This window comes from Silurus meridionalis, chromosome 2, assembly GCF_014805685.1.
Source record: "Silurus meridionalis isolate SWU-2019-XX chromosome 2, ASM1480568v1, whole genome shotgun sequence".
NCBI classification, from domain to species: Eukaryota; Metazoa; Chordata; class Actinopteri; order Siluriformes; family Siluridae; genus Silurus; species Silurus meridionalis.
In genome coordinates, this window is record NC_060885.1 from 15216132 (window position 1) to 15240236 (window position 24105).

The 24105-nt window shown below is 38.9% G+C and overlaps 1 protein-coding gene across 29 annotated transcripts in view; it reads right to left on the reverse strand.

Moving 5' to 3' along the window:
* LOC124401350 (stress response protein NST1-like) overlaps positions 1 to 24105 on the reverse strand; it is a 225111-nt gene that overhangs the window by 186184 nt on the left and 14822 nt on the right. For 26 of the 29 annotated variants that reach the window (XR_006928555.1, XR_006928558.1, XR_006928562.1 and 23 more), the window contains one exon: positions 13432 to 13518. The exons of 2 other annotated variants lie outside the window; for them this stretch is intronic. Coding sequence is in view for 21 of the 27 variants with exons in the window: in XM_046873754.1 (XP_046729710.1) it covers positions 13432 to 13518 (87 nt within the window). In the remaining 6 variants the exon portion in view is untranslated. Of the gene's footprint in view, positions 1 to 12382; positions 12580 to 12720; positions 12769 to 13431; positions 13519 to 24105 lie in introns of those variants that run through there. One more of the 29 variants, XR_006928564.1, reaches the window with a different exon arrangement.

A 24105-nucleotide genomic window follows, 5' to 3' on the forward strand; every position in this document is an offset into this window, starting at 1 on the left:
CACAATTTAGTTCAGCGACTTGAGACTGTAAACGTTTGACATATACCTTAAAAAAACTAAAAAAGGGTATTGTGATACAAATGAGCATGGTATCAATATTAAATTGATTTTTACAGCACAGCACTAAAGAATGCACAATGATAATTGTTTAGAAGGTGTTCATTTATTTGAAAGTGCAGAAAAGAGTGGCAGGGGAGGGGCTGACTCTTTATACATGCTGTAGTATGTGATAGCGAGACATAAATCAGTTTGGATACATTTTTTTTTTTACAATATCCTTCAGCATAACTAAAAATGTACAAAATGTATAACATGTTTGTCTTAATTATTGACTGTAATCATTAGGCAATTGTTTTGTTAAGAAAGGAATACAAATCTCTAGGACTTTCTGTGTTAGGAAAATAATCACTGTCAGGGGAATAACAAAGCATACAAAATGTAATCATTTGATTATCCGGTCCCTTACATTAAATAGATTCTAAGACCTATCACATAATGTTAAATATAGAAAGATACCTGGAGTCCATATATATTAAGCGCATCACTGTTGCATATAATAGACCTTTTTGAAGAATTATAATAAAAATTTTTAAACATGTACCAGACTTTTCCTGATCAACTACTGTATGTCTATGCTGATTCACTTATGAATATCATTTTACTACATAAACCTACAACATGAGTTGGTAAATATAATTGAGCCATAACAGTATTTAATGAATAATAACGCTCTGTGAGATATTATGTGAGCGTTGGTCTTTGCAGTTACAGCCAGGGATAAGCAGAGAAGGGAGAGTATAAAAGCTCAAATCCCAGCGGAGTCGTGCAGCGCAGCACTTAGCTCATCCCTCTCGCCATGCTCCTGGGGCAGCTTTAATAGCCAATAAGAGAGGTCATAATTAATACCCCAATACAGGCACTAATAAACAATTCCAAATTGCCACCATAATCAGATGATGCAAACATCTACGAGTTACAAAAGTTCACAGCCACAACTGACAATTTCTTAATTGTATTCAGTCATTCATGGAAATTTTATTAACATGGAGCTGATGTATCCTGCCCTTCCTCTGTCACAACACCAGGGATCTAATTTCATTATTTTCCACAAGATTTGCTTGACTACTGCCACGATTCTAATGCTGCGCCAGTCCAGATGTTTATGCTATTTAAATTAGAAGGCAAGGCCTGTTGGGTAAACATAATTAAAGAAAGTTAAGATTTTTTTTCCTTGCCCTCTTTTTGTCTCGCAGCGCAGATCCCCTCCTCCTCCGCCCCCCCTTCTCGCAAGTTTACTTCATTAGACAACTTTCAATTAACACGAGATGCCACATGGTCCTCCCGTACAGCACAGGCCTCCACAGATCTGTGCTCGGCTCAGGGCGCCGTGAAGGAGCCTTACGCACATCAGCGCACACCGAACACAGGCACAACAGGAAGTGTTAGACATGGGTGAAGGTAAGACCAAGGCCAAGGAGTTTGGGTATGAAGTGTGCGATGCGTAGTGCACCGCTGACATGTTTGCAGTCGTGCGAAACACATGCGCTCCTAAGCTCTGCCCTGCAGGACTGAAGTTGCTGGATTGCTTGTTAAGCATGACCTGTCTAAAACTATCTGAGAGAAGTAATGAACGGACACTGGACACTGATGGAGCTCATAAGGAAGTAATCATCAATCGTTATTCTCAAGAGGACACGCGTAGTATTCAGCATTCTGCTGTCGTAGCAGCTCAGGCATCTGAGATGAATTCTAACGCCGGTAACTTGTGAACCCTCAGTGTGCATGTGTTTAAAAGTATCATCAGTGTCTAGGCCAGTGATGAGAGCATTATTTTTGCTGTTTGGTGAATACTAAACAGCTGGCCAAACACTATGTGTGTGTGGGTGCATACAAAAAGAGTGGTAAATTATATCACTCATGTCAGAGTGCTAATAGGCCCGGCCTCACTCCAAATTTAATTTCGCGAGCCGCTGTTCTTGATTTCTCTCTCTCTCTCTCTCTCTCTCTCTCCTTTTAAGATCAGCGGCTAACAAATTAAAGGCAATATCACAGACAGTGTAATACAAGAGGTCATTACAAGATTATGTAAACTCTAGACTTGCATTACCATTCTCCCTCCATTTACATGTCCATTATTTTGACAGAAATTAGTGTGTGATTAGAAAGCGCAGTAGCCTTTTCTCTTCACTGACAGATCTGGGCACATAGTAGAGAGGGAACGGCCATTTGTAGTGGGATTTATAGAATTATGCCATCATTTGTTTTTTATGTGTGTGTATGTGTGTGTGTGTGTGTTTTGTTTTGTGATTGCAGCAACGCCTCTATCATAAAAACCTAATCATTCCATTTTCCTTTTTCCTCTCTGTGGCCAAAACCATTCATTTTTCCTATTTGCTCTGAACAGCCACATCAGGGGGAAAGAGGAAGAAAAAGCATCCGGAGCAGCATTCTGCCAGGACCATACATCCGTTTATAAGTATGCAGCGCATGAAGCGTTCGCCATACTTTAGTGCACAGGAGCCGAGTAGCTGTCAAAATTACAACAGGCATCTCAAGTAATTATGCAGATTTATGCAAAACATTAACAAGAAGAATTAAATGCACAAATGAGGTGGCTACACTTGAATTGTTAAGATTATGAATAATTACCATGAATCTTTTTTGCTCTTAATATAACTTGTTTTTGATAAACAAAGCCTTAATTATCGGAATACTTCTGAGGATATCGGTGACCTTCATTAATCTTACAAAACAAGTCTCTGGTGAGCGCCAGCAGAGTAGGCCTGCTCCCTGAGAACAAAACAACAGGAGATGCGTTATGCTAACTAGCCACTTCAGAGAGTCGAGCGTGTGGCCAGGTATATCTTATAGCTAAGCCACGGATGCACGATCATGCCGAGCGACTAAGCCTTTCCATCTGGGACTCCCTGTTCTGGCGACTCATTAATTACAATCATATTTCTCATCACCTTCTCCCTTCCCTCCTCAACAGGAGAGATCTCCTTTCTTCACCTGATTCTGCCACAAGAATAATTGTTACAGCATTGTGATTCCTGTCTTTCCTGAGTGCTATTTGATCGTTGGACGGTAAATTCTGCCTGGCTGAGAAACCTTAGCACGCTCTTTGTGCACTGCCCTCCGTACCGGTTGTCACGACGGCTTGTCAATCAAAGTGTAGCCTTCAGGTTCCTCTCCCTCCTACACAGTCTCTCGGTACAGACTGAGGGTCCATCAATCCAACCTCTAGCACTCCACTCGTCCTCGGCACATTCGTCCTCGCTCCACCCCTCCATCTGTCCCTTATATACAGTGCTCCTGCTTTCCGGGCACAGAGAATGGAACAGATGAGAACAGGCTCCAGAACTGAACAACCATTGGACAGGAGTTTTCTGGTAAAATAACAATGTGCATCAAGGTCTGCTTGATTGTTTGTGCTGCACTTATTATTATTATTTTTTTTTTAAAGACACACTTTCTCATCATCTCACTTCTGCCTGTGTCTGTGGGGTGTTTTTTGTTGTTCTTGTTAGATAGCTCTTAATATTTCCTTATAGCTTCTGTCTCAGAGGAATAGCTGAAAAAGGATTTTTTCTTAGTGTCATTCCTTGGAATGCAGATGCTCTCTGCCAGAGTGTTACGCCTTGACACTTTGAAGACCGGAATTAATATACAGTACAGCTTCTAGAGAGAAAGCGAGAGAGAATGAGAGAGTGCAAGGGAAGCTTAAGATGCTAATGCTAATATTGTACCGGGCAGTAAGTTTGGTGTCCACACTTCACAGCGTGTAGAAGAATGAGAGCGGAACAAAGCCCACTCATTCTTTTTGTTATGATAATGTCGCTAGTACACCTAGTATGCACTTGGGAGGGTACAGAGCTGTGTGAGAGGTTGTTTAGCATGCTGAGGTGTGTGACACACATGCACACACGACTGGTGCAGTGCTCCCTAACCCTCGCATCTGCCTTCCTGCTTCTACAGTGACACACATGCAGCAAAAACTAAAACAGTAGCAATGGCAGCCAAGCAATAATATAACACCCCCATCCAACTATCATTCCTCAAGCAATATTATCTTCGGAAATTACTAATACAAGCGAAGAGACGATTACTATTCATAATGAGATAATAATAAGGATTATTGCCTTTGTGTATTGATCTGTACAAACACTATAATTCAGGCAGTACATCACAGACAGACGCAGCCAATAGCCTCTGTTTGGTTTACTGCTCCTCTTCGCAACATCAATGCTGCAATATCGGACGAGTTTGCGTGAAAAAGATGGTTGCTGTTAACCTGTTAAGTAGTTCCAGATTTACCGAGTTTATTTCTACACTTTCCTTTTTCAAATCAATAGGTGAGCGGGGCTTCTTCCACTGCAAAAATCTGTTCATTTTCCACACACACACATCAATATCACCACCCCATAGTTCATTCCTTTTCATCCTCACGCTCAGTTTTAGGCGATTTTTAATAGGACTAGTCTTCGGTTCAGAGACATTTCCCACAAGGCACGTATGCTTTAAAGTTATTTTAGGCTGTCGGCTTAGACTATGGAGGTGCGATTTGTGGGAAGAACTGACCCATAGACTAAAGCACAGCCTGATCTGGGTAACCCCGCACACCCCATGGGTCATGCCATGCCCGTTACACAGGCACAAAACTTGGCATCACATCTCCATGTGTGATCCAAGGTGCACGCAGGAAAACTTGCCTGGGGAAACAGGGTACTTTTTTGGATGTACGTAGAAACCGAACACTGTTCTTCTGTTCATATGTCGAGAACATATTTTTCTTATGCTGTCGTGTGCTTATGAGGATGCATGGTGGTCGAGAATACGTTTATGGATGGGCAATAAAGCAGCGCTCGGGCTGAGCCCATTATTATTCTGCTAATGAAGTTGAGATAGTCGTTTAATTTGCTGAGTGTCGGTGTGTGAGCGGAGCCTGCTGTGTTCTGGTTCAGCACGGTGCAAAGAGGAAATCCGCTCTCATGCTGCCTTCAGTCTCAGCGCAGAGTCTTAGCGTCTGACCCGAAGGCTCACAGGCAAACAGATGTCCCCTCAGGCCCCCATAAGGCCTCTTTAATTATCCCTCTCTCGCCTCCCTAATAAAACATTAAGCTCGCTAATCGAATCGGATGCAGATGACCCGTACTTCCAGTGCAGTCCTTTCTCCACATGAAGACATATTGAAGCCCGACAACACGCACACACAAACTTGCACATTGTCCAAATAGCCATACCCCATCAGCCATCAGATGAATTAGAGGCAAGAATCAACAAACAGCTCGTTTTCAGACATGAGCAGAAACTAGATTAAAACCATCAGTCATTTTAAATATAAACCATCTGGCTCTGCTTGATAGACGTTTCATACTTTTTTTATGGCTTCTGCCTCGATGAGTCATTATACAAACACAGCAAACCCGAGTCTCAGCTTTTTCACAGTTCTCGCATTAAAAATCTCTTACAAGCAGTTCAACTGCTCCCCCCCAAATGAGTTTCAGATTCTTAGATATTCCACACTCGTTCGCCATGACGTGACTACGAGTGGCAGTGTGACAGGTGCGTTTTTTTTTGTTCGCTGCTGTTGTGCCACGGTAGTTGTGAGAGTAAAGCACAGTGGAACCTGCTAGACTGACCTGCTAAATGTATTCTGCTCTCAATAACCGGTCCGAGTTGAAATTCATGTAAAACGCCTGCAACTCCCAATGCTTTTAAAAGCCACATCTGATAGTAGATAATGACAGAGATTTCAGAGCCATTATAGAAGGCTATCAAATATTCCATTCTTTTTTTTTTTTTTTGCACATTTAGATTTGTAAAACATCCACAGAGAGGCTGCCACTGCTCAGTATCTGCACACCACAGAGAAAGATAAGACTGCCTGGTACCAACTGAGGCTGCGACAAAGAAATAAGAAAGTGCTTATCAAAATAAAAGGCACAAAATGTATGACTTACCATGACTGAGACTTTAAAATTTGCACCAAGCTAAAGGTCAGGATATTAAATAAACTAACATGCAAGGAAGTGGGGCTTCCAGCATGGGAACAAAAAAAAAGTGTGAAAAACTATAAATTAGTTATGTATATAATATGTAGCAGTACAGCAATGATACTGTATCAGGACAATGGTGGCCCTGTTTTTGTAGGTGTTAAGTTGTTAAAAAATGTGTAAATCAAAAATGTCTATTTACAGCAGTCATGTAGCCAAAAGTCGATTAAAACTATATATTAACTTTTTCTCTTCTTTTTCCTACCTCAGTTCAAGAATGTATAGAGCTAATGGCAGTGCTCAGGTCCAAGAATAAATAAAATAATAATAATAATAATAATAATAATAATAATAATAATCAAATTGCTAAATGAGAAAATGTAAATTAAATTAAAAAATATTTGTTTTATCCTTCTGGGTAAAAAAGAGCATTACAGTGAAATAAATTTAAAAGATTTCATTTATACCAAATAAAACTGAGCATTTTTTTTTCTAGGTTGAAAATACTGAGCTATGAAATAAGTGCAAAATATTTAGATAACAGTAGTCCTGTGGTGAGAAAAGAAATAAAATATTATTAAAAAATTGTCCTGACCACTGAACAACATGAAGAACAAGAGAAAAAGAAAATGAGAGGCTCAGTAGACACACATCAAGAACTGGTCCGTGATGCGCAGGCATTCACCCATTGGACTAACAGCTTTCAATTTATTAGCATGACAAAAGACACAATCATTTTGGATATGCCTGAATGCTATTTTCATTAACTTTGCGATGATGTATTTAACAAAAGTGTCAGGAATATAATAAAAGCTTTTGGGACTTGGCAAAATACTAAAACAGGAAAATGGGATGAATTAAAACATGTGAAACAAAAAAAACAAATGCAATCAAAATTAAAGAGGGGAGAAATGAAATAATAAGGAAAAAAGAGAGAGGGATGTGGAGTTTATCTTGCATCATCAAGTGAACAAGGACTCCATCTCTGACATCGTAGTAACTAAAGTGTGCAATTAACACAGAAACATTTCTTTCCAGTGTAATTACCCTGCAGAGAAAGTAAGACGGAGGAGGCAATGCCATCATCAGCCAGGCCTGTATTAACCATGACATACATGCACACACTGACATGTACACACGTACACACTAGTGTATTGCATGGTATAAACTCATGCCTTGTGTGAGGAAACAGGAGCCTGCACTGGCCTTGTTGACAGTTACTTCCACTTGTCATGTGGCTTGTCTGCTGTTTCTGTTGGTGGGGCAGTTTTTCTCTTTTTTTCTTTCCTGTGCACAGCTGCCATTTTTCTTTCTGAAAGTTGCAAACGTACAATAGCACTAGTCTTCTACACGATGGCAAGACCAGAAAATCATCAACTCTGCAATATTCTTCCCTTCAGTCCCGGAGTTTGCCTGTGCTCACATAGATTTTCATCATTTACTTCAGCTTCAACTTCCCGACTAATTTTTTTCTAAAGTTCTAGAGTTTCTTTGTCCTCACAAAAGCACAAATAACCGAGTGAACTCTTTGCAATGGCATCATTTTGGAGAAGCCGAAAACCAGCAGGAAAAGAAACACGGGTCTATTCCACAGTTGTGTAGCAATAAATAAACTTATAAGTGACAGAGCCCCTATGGATCCTCCACTTCACTAACATTTTGATCAATTAGTACCTCGGTTAAAATTATAAATACTTGACAGCAGAGCTAGTCAGTTGTTCAAAAAGACAGCACCTGTTGTGTGAGAGGGCTGCTTTAACACATTATCGAAGCCACTTGATTTCTGACTGCAGAGATTTTGGGTAATAATGATAACGGAGAACCTGGCAGCGTCATACAACCCGCTGCAATTCTTGACAACAGTTGGTCAAGCACAGACACTGGCATGATGAAGCATGTCATACTGTGTGTACAGTAACATTCTGTTGTGTTTTTGGACAGTGTCCACTCTCAAGGCTCGCATTCAAGTATAAATAAATAAATAAATAAATAAATAAATAAATAAATATCTTCTTTCATATTCATATCACAACACAGTATTTGTCAGTGTAAACTCTATGTGCTGCATCTGTAGTGTAATTATCATTATCATGGTCAACAATATCTACATATTTTCCCTCAACTGAGAGTAAATTAACAAATGATAATTAAAGTCTATATTAACTGAAATAAAATGTAATGTGCATTTATTTGTGGCCAGTGTGATGTCTATAATTAAGCAATATCGCATGAGCAGGAGCGATGTTGCAGTATTAAATAGTAAATATTAACACGCCTGTGATTTGGCCATGGGCATGAGGCTTTAGACAATCAGAGCTATGGAGATAATCACTACAACTACACAATAAACAAGAAATTAATTCTGAGTTACTGACATTTAAGACAAAACATGGCCAAGTATTTTAGTCATTTTTTGCTCTGTCAATTTAAAAAAGTTCCAAAAGAAGCCACGGCTGACTAGAACATTCCATGACTGACAGCTCATGTAGTTTTGATGCAAAAGAAATACTGCTAGATTTGGAGTTTTATGTAGAAACGTAAGTAGAGTGATATAAACAGCTCTGGTGCTAATATCGTCAAATTCATTATTATATTGCACAAATTAGTGCATATTCTTTCCCAAAAGAGTTTTTAGACTGATTGTATTCTTAGCATGTGTCCTAATTAACCAGACTATATTTATTGATAGAGAAAATTACTTTTGTATGTTACTTTAGATAAGTGCATCTACCAAATGCCATAAATGTCAATTTAAACCTAAACATAAACCTGATCATTTCCATTTGTAATAGCGGTGTTAACATCATGCGTTTACACAATACTATTATAATTACGTTACATTTAACAATGATTTGAAATTACACTGAATCTGGTACAAAATAATACAACATGATTTAATATAGAAGTCTTCCATATACACTGGGCAAGAACATGTTTGGCATGAACAACATTTTTGTGTGTTTTTGTTAGTTTTTTCTTAAAAGATCGGTCATTATTTGGTTATTTGCTATGCATGAAGCAGCCCATCAAGGGCCTGAAGGAACCAGGATTGATAGAGAAGAAAGAGGTCTACAATATTTGTTTTATTCTTGCCCCTTTCCTGACCACTGGTTTGTTGTTAAGGCAATTAAAAGCTTAGTATTACTCTTTTTTGAGCTGCACCTTTTTTGACCTAGGAGTGTATGTGTTGTTTTGGCCTGATTTATGTACAGGGTGACTTTGAGTATAATTATTTCCTAAGCATCATATTCAGAAGCTAATCCTTTACTAAACTAATAAACAAAAATACACATGCCTAAAAATCTGGGTGATTTTCTTTTTACTTTGATTTGCAATCATTCATAATTAGTTTGAATTGATCTATAATCAATCATAATCAATTTCTGATTGCCACATAGATTCATGTCAATCCAATCCAATCCAATCAAATCATCCAAATATTACTCATCTGGTACCAGGTCATAATAAAAGTCTCAGATGTGTCACAGTGAGAATGTAATATTTAAATGTAAATTTCTCCTATCTCACTTCTGTGTAAATACATGTTAATTTTGCTAGTGGCTGGAATAAAAAGAAAATCCTGTTTCAGTTCATCACTGCATTGAACCTACTTTATTGCCAATCTTAATCTTTATTGTACTTTTTATTCTTGACTCTTTATTGGCCAAACAACTCTCTTTGCAACAGATTAACTGCTGGATTACATCTTAAATTGGTGTCAGTCATGAATCCTGGAATTTGTGAGTCTAAGGGATTATGAAAAATTACCAAAATCCAAACATGTCAGAAATGAACCTCATCCTGCATCATCTATACTTCACAGCTTTCGATTTTATTTTAAATAATCAGTTCGGAACTGACAGAGAGAGACCAGAGAGATTAGCTGCACGTTAGTCTAATTAATGTTTGACAGATAAATATTCACCTGCCTTCGCCAAGGACAAATGTCAGAGTGGTTTTAGCACGGCGTGGAAGAGAAAAAAAATATATGTACGCCTTATATATATAGTCAACTTTTAGTGAAGCTTATTCTGGGAAAGGTGCCTGATGAATGAGGTTCTTTTCTCCAGCTCTTTCAGAGAAAAGAAAATAAGCTCAACATAGCAATTTACCAAGCTGTATAAATCAGTTCGTGACCACAAATAATTCTGCGAGGAGAGAATTTATATGTTTAATTACAGAGTGCAGGTGCCAGGCTTGTCTTCCTCATTATTCTAAGATATATGAAACACGCTTAATAACATGTACAACAGCGGGACAAAAGGAAGACAGAGCAATTAGCTGGGCATTATTTAATAAGCTACTTCAACGAGAAGCTCCACTTTGGCCTGGTACTTCATAACCTACATCTCATTTCACAACGAGAGTGTTCCCGATTACCTTAGAATGGTTGCCTGTGTTAATTGGTATTTACGTTCGTCATTATAATAGTAATTACAAGAGGTAGAGGTGTATTCTTTTTCCTTGTGTTATTCTTCCTTGAGTACAGTAGGCTACAGGAGGGGGAGTGGATATTATGGCCAAACAGTGGCAACACTCGCAGAGCGTGTGTGTTTTCACAGCCACAGCTCACACTTCCTCACAGCATCGAACAAGCAACAGGCAAAAAAATAATGCAGACTGAAGACACTGCCCTTCCACACAGGAGCCTGGAAGCGAATCAACATGCCAGTGTAGGTGGCAGGAGGTTCAAATACCAAGCAGATAATGGTCACGAGAGAGCGAGAGCGAGTTAAAGAGCAGTGATGTGAAAGCCACATGAGTGCTGGGCTTCTCTTTTTTTTTTTCGCCACAGGCCACATGCCCTCACTGCACTTCTAGCCTGGAGATATTTAACCTGCCAGCATAGCCAGGCCCAGATCCTCTGTGTTTTCTAACTTTTCCTCCCTCTCTCTCTTTCTCTCTCTCTCGCTCTCTCTCAATCTCCTGGAGTTGCTCACTGATCCCTTCACATGAGGCAGGACCTCACCTCGCTGCCAGCTTCCCTACAGCTGCTTGTACTTATACACATTCTGTATTAAGCTTGGCCTGTGCTGGTCTGGCACTGTTTGGTAAGCAGGCACTAGTGAACCATGGGAATATCTTGGCTAAGCTGACCACACGGCCATGCCCAGAATGACATGGGTTGCCTGGCCTGAGCCGGTCTCACCGGACCCATCCGGGCATCGTGCCGGACACAAGCCATTGACTAAAATATCTTATTTCACTGCAGTACTACCAGAGCAAGCACAGCTTTGCTCTCCTGCTGGTAAAAACCAAAGGTCTATTCAGACAAAATGCATACCAAAGTTGTGATATGGTGTCTATATCTGTTTATACAGGTGCACCATTTCACTATAGAGAAATATAAAAATATTTCCCCCTCTAACACATTAATTATATTGAATTATTTACAATGAGCTTTGTGAGTATATATATATATATATGTGTGTGTGTGTGTGTGTGTGTGTGTGTGTGTGTGTGTGTGTGTGTTTTGGTTGATAACAATTAGCCCTTGTGTGAAGTGCTGATGTCACAGGGAGACGTTACTTAAGTTGATGTATTATGGGAGAAATCATTTTAGCAACCTCAAATATAAACAGTAATGGTCAGGTTTGAACCTAAACCCAAAAGCGTAAGCATTAGACTCTAGAATGTAATAAAGTTATACAATGCATTTACTCTGAGCTACAACTGTGACTCAGTTCGACTAATTAGTGCTCTGTGAGATGATGAGCAAGACGCCATGGACAGTGGCATTAACATGAAAGCTGAAGCTTTGAAACTGGATCTGTTTAAACCGAGAATACAGATGAGGAAGTGACAGAGGAAGTGAGAGGGGGAGTGTGGTCCTGCTGCATCAGTCCCTACAGAGATGATGCCAGGCCTAAATCCTACTCCACCATCATCAGCAGGTATTTGAACTGCATTGTAGAAAGGAAACAGTTAACTAAAAGGAAACAGACCAACATGTCAATGAAGAACCAAATAAGTCAACTAAGAATTTCATTTCAGTACTATAATAAATCTTTGTTCATAACAAAGAGTATTATGCAGGTTATTTACGATTGATTTGACCTTTAAAGGTTGTTTTAAGCACAAATGCAACTTAATAACAAACATACTCAGACAAGCTAAATTGTAATACAATTTAAATGTGTAGCATTCAATAAGAGTGGGCTGTAACTGCAAATATATGAACTCCTTTTCATGCTAATGTATGTGTATATATATATATATATATATATATATATATATATATATATATATATATATATATATATATATAAGCTGTGAGTACTTGGAAAAAAAATTTAAGGAATGATCTAAAGTAAATTAGCACTAGACAACACTCAAAAAATAAAGTCTTTAATACAAGATACATTCTGGTCTTATGTAGTCTTATCTGACATTTACTTTACAGCAGCAATACATCCATTAATTTATTTCCCTCCAGTAACCAGTCAGGGATCCTGAGACTATCCTGGGTACACACACACCCACACTCACACACACACACACACACACACACACACACACACACACAAACACATACATTGGTAAATTTCAGTGCTGCCAATTCTTTCATCTGTGTTGGAAGACACTAAGAGAATCAAAGAGAAAAGTACGTCTCAAACTAAGGATTGAGCCATGGACCCTAGAATTATTAGGAAAGCAATGCAACCTGCTGTGCCACCACGCCATTCATTAAGCAATTGCACAAAAAGTCATTCAAGACACTTACTGTAACTGTTGAGGTTTTGTGCTACCACAGGCAGAAACTGACGCACTTCTAATAGAAAAAAAACCTAAGAAATTATTAATTATACACATTTAAAGCTAAATGTATGAATAGCATTGAATGAAGTATTCATAAATTTCATTTCTTCACATAAAGGTTTATTCACTACCAGAACAACTGCCCTTAGAATTCCATTATGAGTGCATTTCAGGTAAACAGGTTTTCTTTTCCTCCTTTGGTAACGAGAGAAATATGTTGAAATTTTGTATTAATCCATATAATTTGAGTTGAATGCAGTTTGCTGTGAATAAAGATTAAGTTGAAGACACTGAAGTGTCCCTGCAAGTCCTTAAAAGTGTACAAAAGCAGTACAAGAACCTGTTATTGCATTTTAAGTCTGTAAATGGCTAGATGAAAGTTCATGGACAAAAAGTGAAGAAGAAAAAAAAACACAGAATGCACTCCTACTCACTGAACAAGTGTGAGCCCTGTGTTTTCACCATGATCACATTGTCCTCCCTTTACACAACCAGCTTTACCTTGAATGCAATGTTTTCTGTTAAAGTAATTAGCTTTTATGTGGTGAAAAGTGCTTCTGCAGGGCCAAATCAGATTTGCTCTCTTCGGCAGAGGAAGAGAAGGAGCAATAATAGAAGCTAACAGGCACGGGGAGAAGGATGGATGGTCGAGCAACGGCCTTGGCGTAGCTCCTACCTGTCTGAGCTTCTCTGGCACGCCTCCAAATGCTTAACCGTCCATCAGGCTGTTGTTCCAGTGACTGGCTGGCCTCAGCCGTCACTCCTGGACACACACACACATACACACATACACATGAGAGTTAGAAAAAGAAAACACAAGAGCTGGCTAAGTATGGCTACTGAACTCGTACCGCATCAAGCGGCACTCTTTCTGGCAAGAGATTCAAAGCTTGAAGCTTGCAAACCACACGTCCACACCAGTAATTCCAGCCTGAGTGAACACAGCTCAGCAAGCGGGAGCAAATTATACTTTTAAGCATCTTTCTTTGTTCCTTGTTTTGTCACATCCTGGAAGGAACTTGATTCGTCTCCTCCGCAACATGGCAGGAGAGGTTGCTGTTGCACCTGTTTTCTGGCAGGGAGAAGGCTTGGGCTTAGGGTTATTTTATAATGAGTAGAGGCAACGCTCACAGGGACTGTCAGATGTACCGCAGCCCACCAGCAAGATCAGCCAGGAAGAGAGAGAGAGAGAGAGAGGAAAGCAGGTAGGAGAGTGATAAGAGACAGAGGGGAAGAGAGGAAAGCAGCAGATGAGGAGAGACAGGAGGGAGGATGACAGTGCCAGGAGCCAGCTGCTGCACGATCTGCACTCTTTTACAGCATTGCATGATGGGAGATGAGCTGACATGGGCTATGAGGTCACTCTGAGATGGCTGGATCGGATTTATTTAATAGCAGTGCCTCTGCGATAGCTTGCTGCTTACCAAAAAAGCGGGCATAACAACCTGATTGGGATATATGTGTGTTGCTAAATACAGACAAGTTTAAAAAAAGAATGAAAAAATAAAGAATAAAAAAATAAAGAATAAAAAAAAGATAAACAAAGTAGAGATAGTGCCATTTGGATGGTGGGCTGTGCAATCACCTTGTAAAGTGTATTTTATGGCCTATTGTTTATGGGCAATTATGAAGGCAGGTGTACGAACGAGACATGCACACACTCGGTTTAAAGCATGCGGCGGTTTGGAGAACAAAGATGCTTAATATCCATCTGCATGTACAAATAAGTCTGTAAATAGATTTTTTTTTGTCTGTGTGTATGTGGGTCTGAGTGAGAAATGACAGGTAAGATCCTGCATTCTGCATCCAGTCCCACATTGTGCATCCTACACCCATGCCATATCAACCCACAGATGTCTTCGTCTTCCTTAAGCCTAATGTACAGGCCTTGATACACTCCCGACCCCACTTATACACATCTGGGTCATACACACATACACACCTATATATTCTCACTAAGCCTTTTTATATATTATAGCAAGAGCTACACTCTGTGGAGGCACTTTTATAACCTGAACATTTTCTCTGTACTTTCCTTTTTTTTTTCTCTCCTTTTTTTTTTTCAGAGTGCCTCTGGGCTCCATTTGCCCATGAGGACTTTAATGCGATCAAAGAAGAGATTAGAAGAGCACTGCAGAAGGTATTTAAAAACAAAGGCCGTTGTTGTTGCGCCGTGATGTCCTAGAGTGAGAGTCCGTGCTGTTAGAGTGCTCCAATACGGCTCAGCCCAAAAACACACTCAGAGGCTTAGCGGAGCACGGGGGAAATGATTAAAAACCTTCAGCATTTTTAGCCGCTTCCAAAAATAAGCTAGCTTTGAAGTGTGTTTGTGTTGAAGGCAAGACCAGTGTTGTTTTTTTTTCCCTGCCCCAAGTGGTACAAGAGAACACAGGTAAATGACACAGTTGTCCTATGCTCTTCTGCCCAGGGCTTTTGTGTGGTGTTGTTTTTTTTTCTGCTAAAAAAATGACCCCTTACAAAGGAAGATATACAGAAAGAAAAGAGAGAAAAAAACGAGAGGAGAGAGAGAGAGAGAAAGTGAGTAGGAGACTAAAGCAGCAAAGGAGAGACTGCAAGTGTGTGGGTATGTGTGTATCCCAGTTAGAGCCCATTTCTGTGAGGGCCCCTGGCTAGAGTGTTCAAACAGCCATGATATTAAAATAAAAAGTGTGCAGGAGCAGTGGGGTTTGGAGCGATCCATAGTGAGGTATTGATCAAGGTTAGGGCTCATCCTGATTGTGCCACTGGCTGGAGGGCATCTCACTCTCTCTCTCTCTCTCTCTCTCTCTCTCTCTCTCTCTCACTCACTCAATCACAAATAGGTGTGTACTCTAAAAAAAAACGGGATTCCACATCTGAGCTAACAAGGAAATCTCAGGGGCTCGGTGAGGCTCTGAGGAGAGCAAAACTTTGAGCGTTTTTTTTTCTCCTCTTTCTTTCCTTTTTTTTCCACTGAACAGCTCAGCATGTGCTCAAAACATCTCTTTACCAGCAATCCCATCCAAAAAAAAAACCAACCCAAAAAAAAATAACACTTCAGGCCTATAGGAGAACTCATATTTTTGCTCAATTGGCTTGTTTATGCTGGTGAACAGACACACTCGCTGTGACAGACATGATTCTCCATCTCATACTACAGGAAGCCTCGATGTGGAAAGTGAAGTTTTTAAAAGGAAACATAGAAGGATTTATAAGGTCTTTCATAGACAATGTGGGACTACTCAAGTTTTCATGCGCTGACTTTTAAAAAACGTGTCTGCAGGTTTACTCACTGTGGGGCTGAAGCAGGTCTGAACACATGCTGCTGGATGAGGAAACCATAACTGCATCTCCAGCAAGTGCTTCATATTAAAGGAACAAACATGTCTATGAAAATAAAAGTACATGTTTTTGTGTTCTTTTTAAATAAATGTAGAAGCATATACACAGAAGATGCACCTGAAACTTGCTTTTTATGATGTGAGGAGAAAATGGACAAGTACTTATGTATGTTTATAGATGGCAAACATGGCTGTCAGGAAGTGATCTCTGGCGCAAGCTGTGGTACTTAGATAGTTGCCAGCTTTCTGCAAATAACTAAAAAATGCTTCTTTTCACCATGTACTCAACCAGGACCTTACAAATTAAAAGAAATGTTAAAATTAACGTGTTTTTATGTGTATTTATACCTACACAAACTCTCTCACAATTAAAGTAATAAAGTTTTAGTGAATAGTATATGCCTAAACTCTGGCCTATATGTGTGAGGACATTTTTTTTCATGGAGAGCACAAAACGTTTATTTTTAAACAAATTACCCTTGCATATGTTTGGATTTAGACTAGAAGTATTATATTATCTACAATTGTGTGTGTGTGTGTGTGTGTGTGTGTGTGTGTGTGTGTGTGTGTGCATCAATTCTCCATTGAGAATCACTTATTTCCTGTAAATATCTATCTTGAATTAGTAGTAACTCTTAATGCCACTGCCACTACAACATGTTATTAAATTATATAAATATAATTAAATCTATCTGACTCGCTGGCCTGAAAATGTTGTCAAAGATTTTAAAATGTTTTTATTGACCCTATTTAATTCTATTATCTTCAAATATATACAATTTTATTACTTTAATCCCACTCCAATTTATTCTATTCTATTCACTGTAATTACATTATATTATGTAATTATGTTTCCTTTTCTATTCTATTCTCTTCAACATTATTCTGTGTTTACAATTCTATTCTATTCCTTACTTATTTCTATTTCACCCTATTTTGTTCTGTCCTTTTTTATGATAGTAAATCCCATTTTCTTATTTTTTTGTCCTACTGCTTTCCAGTCTATTCTACATTAATCTTCAATTTAATATCATTTTAGTCGATTCTGTTCTATCTAGTTTAATTTGATCCTATTTCATCATATTCTATTCTGTGAAATTTTATCCAACTGTGTTCCTGTCTATTCTATTAAATTCTAGGCCTTTTTTATTCTACTCTTTTGCTGCAAAAAAAAAAGCATGCTCGCTATAAACAACACATAAGCAAATACCCAGTGGCAGCACTAGCGCTGGACAGCACCGGCTTTAGAGAATGATCAAACGTGGCAAAAGCCATCTGAAGCTTGTCCCCTCTATTCAGAACCTCAGCCACAGTGCAACGTTCAGCACCAGCAAATGTCAACGGCAAGGAGAAGTGAATCTATATTGTTTCTCTCTCTTCAGCTCCTCGTCAGCTTGTCAGGGAGCAGTCTGGTCACTCTAAATGGAGAAATTCCCTGCTTACTCATGCATACCACTGGCAAATTGTCCCCCTCAGATCCTGGCCCTGGCGTGTGATTTGTGCTAGACAGCGTGACACAGAGAGTCTCTGCCTCATTGGAAAAGGGCAGTGCAGAAATAGACAAACTAGTCCGAGAGGTGCATTTGAAGAAAATTGTATCTTTCAGAGGTAGGCAGCACACCGGAGCAGGGAGGAAGACACCGGGAGAGGAGTGAGACGCCTTTTAGTGCAAACCTTGGCAAGGGAGTGGGTGGCCAGCAGCATTTGGAAAGGTCTCAGTGAGGCTGTCGTGCATGTTATTGTCATCATACTAAGAATTAGGATGTGTGGGGAAAATTGAAAAAGGAGCCGAGGAGAAAAAAAGAGAAAGCAAAATATCAAACAACCTTCATGTAGATGGTAAATAAGTGCTACCTGGTGAGACCGTTCACCAAACTCCAGATAATCTGCATGCCATGCTGGTCTTCACAATCTAGACACCATGGTCAAATAAACTGTTGCTGAATGGAGACTAAACAAAAGAGCGAATTACATATATCATATCCATGTGGAGTATGTGGAGGAGAAACGGCATGATGAAGCAGTAATGGGACACCCACCAACAGCCTCTCATTTACACTAGGTGAGTGACTGTGAGCAGAACAATCATCTTTAATATTAATAATGGCTTCATGCGCCCCCTATGGACCGTGTGATTTCCATCCCTGGGTGTTCAGACAGGCACAGACTATTAATGCATTTACCAACTTTGCCTTCAAGATCATCTGTAATAACAGAGAACACCCGTTAGCTGCGAATTAGATCAATTAGACAGCTCTCTTAAAAGAGGTTATGGAGCAATTCACAAATGGAGCTATGAGGGAAGGGGAGATGAGTGAAGGAAAAGGGAAAAAAAAAAAAAACACTCAGCCATGTTATAGTCCATGAATAACAATGAGAAGGTATCAGTTGGTATAACAGCATGGGACTGCGTAGAGACCTGTTGAGAGCTTCGGCTACAATAGTGCTAAGATAAACTTGTGGCTTGTTAGTGATGAGAGGAATGCAAAATTCATAAGCGAAAGGACCCATAGGTACATACAATGGTGTGCCACACACAAACACTCTCTCTCTCTCTCTCTCACACACACACACACACACACACACACACACACACACTCACACACACTCACACACACACACACACACACACACACACACACACACACACACACACAAAATCTTCAGCAAATGCTGCTTTTCTTCTCCTCATTCCTCTATGGTCTTTTTGTTTCAGCATAGCCTTCACAAGTAGTATTCCAAAAATAATAGTGAAGATTCCAGGAATTAAATCAATTAATTATATATATATATATATATATATATATATATATATATATATATATATATATATATATATATATATATATATTTCACAGATATAAAACAATTTATCATGTACCACATAGGAAAACCTCCTTTTGAGCCATAAATGCTAAACAGGGAGAGCTGTTAAATCACAAACCACATTAAAAGTGTTCACTTTGAGAAGAACTCCGGTCTACAGTGGCCAAACTTTTATTTCTCCTCTGATCCTTGATCTCTCAGCCAGCGTCTGCTATACGAATTATCACAACGGCTACTGACAACAGTACATTTTTGATTGCCGATAAAGCTAGCGAATAACTGTGAACGCTCTTCCGAAGGGAATATATTTTATTAACAAATGCTGTAAAGAACAGCTTCAAGCTGGCCCTGTGACCACTACTTTAGTGCAGAAACACTGCAATACGATTACAAAAAAAACCTTAAATAACAACCACGGAAACCTTCCAGGAGGTTTTATAGCCGTCTCCCAAATCAAATCCTGTGAGGAAAACTTTCCTCTTTGTAATCAGTAAACCAAAACCTTTCAGAAAAAAAACAATAATACTCAATTGGGAAAAAATGGAGTAACCTGTACTTTTTTGTTTGTCATTGAAGTGTTACTTTGTTCTAAATAATTTATTATTGTCCATTTCTTTTGCTGCACAACATGTTCATTAAGGATACCACTCGAGCAAGAATGGAGTTTGTACTGTTTTCTTCTGTTACTCTGTGAGGATAAGATTTGTATAAACACATACAACACATTTTAACAATGAATTCTGATTATCACTTAAGTTGAAACAGATTTGCTCTGCAGAACATACTGATTCTTAATCCTAATCACAATATTGTGGCTTTTGCAGTACTGATGTCTCAAAATGCTCAAATATGCAAATGAGCACAACTCACAGCAGTTTTTTTCTGTGTGTATGTGTGTTTGTGCGCATCTGTTTTGCAAATATTCAGACCATTTTCTGGCTTCTAGATTTGCTCTCTGTGATTGGGTCGAGTGATGCTAGCACTGACATAACCCCAAAAAAAAACCATTATTTTTGTGTTTACTGTATTTCTTATTGTATAATCTGTGTTCATATGATGTCACTGTTTTTACTTCTCCTGTTGTCTGTGCTATGCATAAGACTCTGGTGGAACTACCAAAGTATAAAATATTTAATATGTACTTTTTAGTATTACATGTTTGGAAAGAGAAAAATATACATTTCAAATCTATTGAGTTGTTTATTTATTTATCTATCTATTTACACCATATTATGATATCAACATATTAGTATGTAATCACTACATCATTTATATTTTGTATATTTAGGCTTTCTTGTTGTTGTTTTTTTTTACATAAAATGTTTTCTATTTCAGCTCATTACAAAATTGTCTCCAAAGTTAAATAATATATATATAATATATAATATAATATTTCATAAAACATTTAATATAATAAATCATATTAATGCAATACACTTTAATTATATCAATTAAATTGAGTAATTAATTAAAGTGGAGCAAATTAAAGTGATGAAATAAAATTCAATAAATGGAAACATTTTATTAAATAGTTTACATTTGTTAGACCCCATTTGGGTAAGTGTTTGTGTGTGTGTGTGTGTGTGCGTGTGCGTGTGTGTGTGTGTGTTTTACATTTAATATTAAATTTTCTAAAAGATATGATCTACTTAACTGCTCTACTTATTTCAGCATATTTTCCTTCCATCCTTCGTTCATTCACTCCCTCGATATGTGGAATTGTCAGGATTTTCTCCTTTTAAGAGAAATTCTTGAATCTGGACATAAAACGCTAAAGAATCCATATGGATCATATTGATTCTTCAGCGTTTTCATGCATGCGCAAAACAAATATTATTTACTGTACGAAGTGAGCAGCCACAATGACACTGCGCTAACATTTTCAAATGTAATAATAATTTTAAAAAATGTGCTTAATTCCATGGTGAAGACGAAAACAAACTTGCGGTCTGCCACTTAATACGTTCCTGAGGGAACTTACATTTTAACTATATTATACGTAAAAAGGATTGCATTCTTTACATGTGCACCGAACCGGACTACACCACTATTTATATATATATATATATATATATATATATATATATATATATATATATATATATATATATATAAAATCCTATTTCCACCACTCTTATCATTATTGGCAAGTCACACAAGAGGCCTAACTCAAAGAATAATTCCTGCCTATAATTTAAATAGTGCTAATGTCTCTTACTACCCATGTGTCCACCGATTTAAGTATCATGACTGCTGTATTATGCCTCTACTGTAAGCGTGATGCCTCTGCCACTGTGCTGCCTGCTTAGTCCACTTAACACACACTGCAGGCTAACTAACTACCATGGGGCTCTGTGTACCCCACACACAGACACACACCCCAACACACAACACCTAACACTCTCCGCCTGAGCTCGGCACACCCCCACATCCCCTGCGGCCACGGGACACGCTGACAGTAATCTCACAGTGACAGCACGTGGACGTGCCGTCATTAAGCTGCCCGTGTTATTGAGATGATAGCCCCAAGAACATTGCCACTGTTCCAAAGACATTGAAGCTTCAAGCTCTTCCTTTCCCAGAGACAATGAAATAGAAGGAGAGGAGTATAAGACAGAGCGCATCCCTGTGTGAGCTACACCATCCACACACATGCACGCACACACACAGAGTTCTGACTCTGTGCCTCGAAATGCAACGTTGCCAAGGGATATTTTACCGTCTGCACTTTGGATTTAATTAAATATAAAACCAAGTTAAATATATCTCTTACTGAATTTCTTTTCTTTTCTCCTTTTTTTTTTTTTTTGATCTGGCACCAAACTGTGGAACGAGCTTGGACAAGCCAGAGCGATTTAAGCGTGCAGGAGAGCTCGCTGTGTCCCTTCTACATAAATTAAAAGAAAGTCACATCCTCCCTGTGCAAAACAGAAAAATATGTTTGATCAGAAGAAGAGCGAGGATAGATAGAGACAGAAAAAAAGAAAGGAGAAAAACTTTCCTCCTCCCCGCCCTCCTCCTCACTATCTCAGAGTGGCCTGACAGGGGAACAGATGGCAATTTAAGCGGAGAATTTATGAGCGCCACAATCTTAATGTTGCATAAAGAAAAGAAAAAGACTCGCATCAAACCCACTGACAAATGTACTTGCTAATATTAATGCGTTCCTCATTCATCCAATATGCTTCCTAATTGCTTTTCTGTACACAGTAATATGGCACCTGCTGCTCAGCCCGTGCTCCGGCTTTCGGGAACGAGGCATGGCGGCCGGCACCACCGGCCCTCTCGCCGTGATGAATGCAGGGCCGTGCATCACGCACTGCGCCTGTCAGGCAGCGTAATTAAAATTTTAGACTTACAGCCGTGAGAGAAAGAGAGAAAGAGAGAGAGAGAGAGAGAGAGAGAGAGAGAGAGAGAGAGAGAGAGAGGGAGAGGAAAAAAGAAAGAGGAAAAGGAGGTGGCAAGAAGCAGTAAACAATCAACACACAAACACGGCCACTGCTCAGAGCCATCTTTACAATTACAATTAGACCACTGACTTTGTATATCTTCAGAGCAAAGACACCGAAAGAGAGCAAAGAGAAAGAAAAAAAAAGGAGTGATATAAAAATATATTCAGCAAAAAACTGAAAAAAAAATAAATAATCACCTGCACTGAAAGTGTGCAAACCACACAAATTAAGCCACCAAAAACTAAAACTTGTGAGTTGTTTCTGAAGTGTTACTTATGAAATTGTTTTTGGTCATCGCTGTACCAGTTCTAATTCTGCTACACTTCACCTCCATTTACTTCCACTAGTTTCTAGCCTACTGCAAAGAAATCTAAGAAACCATTCACAGTGATGGCCATAATTAAGATTTGGCATTAAATGAAAGAAAAAAAAAATTAAGAAAAGCTGATTCTTTTTTCCCCTCACTCTTCTCTTGTATGTCCTACTATACACGCAATTTTACAGTAGAAATCGAGTCCTTTGACATTTCCTGAATTAGGCCTCATATTTAATACGTGGAATTACACCTTGTGCAAAGTCATTTGGGATCTTGTGAGCGACTCCCTATAGCTCCTGTCATTAACTCTATAACAGCTGGTGTTAAATGCACTAAATTGTAATATAATGAGCATGTGAATTGCAGGCAATTACAGAGTTAAATTGAATAAATCCTTAGAGCAATAAAATGTCCTTTTCCTTTTACGTCAGACCTAATTGATGCACATTCTTATATGTGTTCTGCTCCCAGGGATAAAGGTACCACGTAGCATCGCCATTAATTCAAAGAAATAATTCTAACATGCTTCCACAGTCTAGAGATTTGTTAGGTATTGAGCGATGTGTGCTCTTATTACAGCTTTCCAAAAGCGTATGCAAATGTTTTAAGGGGTGTTTGTTGAATATCAAATGATAAAAATTATAAAAGAAATTGTATTGCATTTTTCTTCAAATTAATGCAAAATAAAGCCATGTAAATGTATTCATTTAGCCTGTGTATATATTATATTATATTATATATCATACATACTGTACTTTTCCAAGTTCCATATTCTAATACTGCACAGCAAAATCATCACTGTTAAATTACTCATTATATATATTTTTCTTTTCTTTTTTTTTCAAGGTAAACACATCTTTTCTTTTGCCTCAGATTCTATACCTGCATTATTCCTGTTATTGTAGCAGCGCACACGGTGAGTGAGTAAGTGAGTGAGTGAGTGAGTTAGTGAATGCGTGAGAGAGCGAGGCATGTACGCTGTGGCCGGGCATGCTTGTTGTAAGGGAGGAATTGTGTTAGGCGTGTAATGGGGGGTGTTGTGCACCTGAAGGCACATGTCAACACAAGATCCCAGGAGCTGGCAGCAGCCAAGGGCCTCAGCTCTACACATCTGCTCTGCCTATTTCCAGTGGGCACACTGCACATGCGCACACACACACTCACACATCCTTTACAGATATATCACTCCTCACACACACACACACAATCCGTATGACAAATAGCACTTACTAATGGTTGTCTTGTTAACATATACGTCAGACAAATGTCTAAAGTTTAAATGCTGGCTACGCCGCACCATGTGCGTAATGTGTTTCTGAGCGCAGGAAACGTTCAGCAGTTTGTTAAAGTGCGCTGTTAATGCGCACGTAGTCAGCATTTGCTTGGTTGCAGTTCTTTCTTCACCACCTGAAAAGCCTCGGCACACAGCAATTATG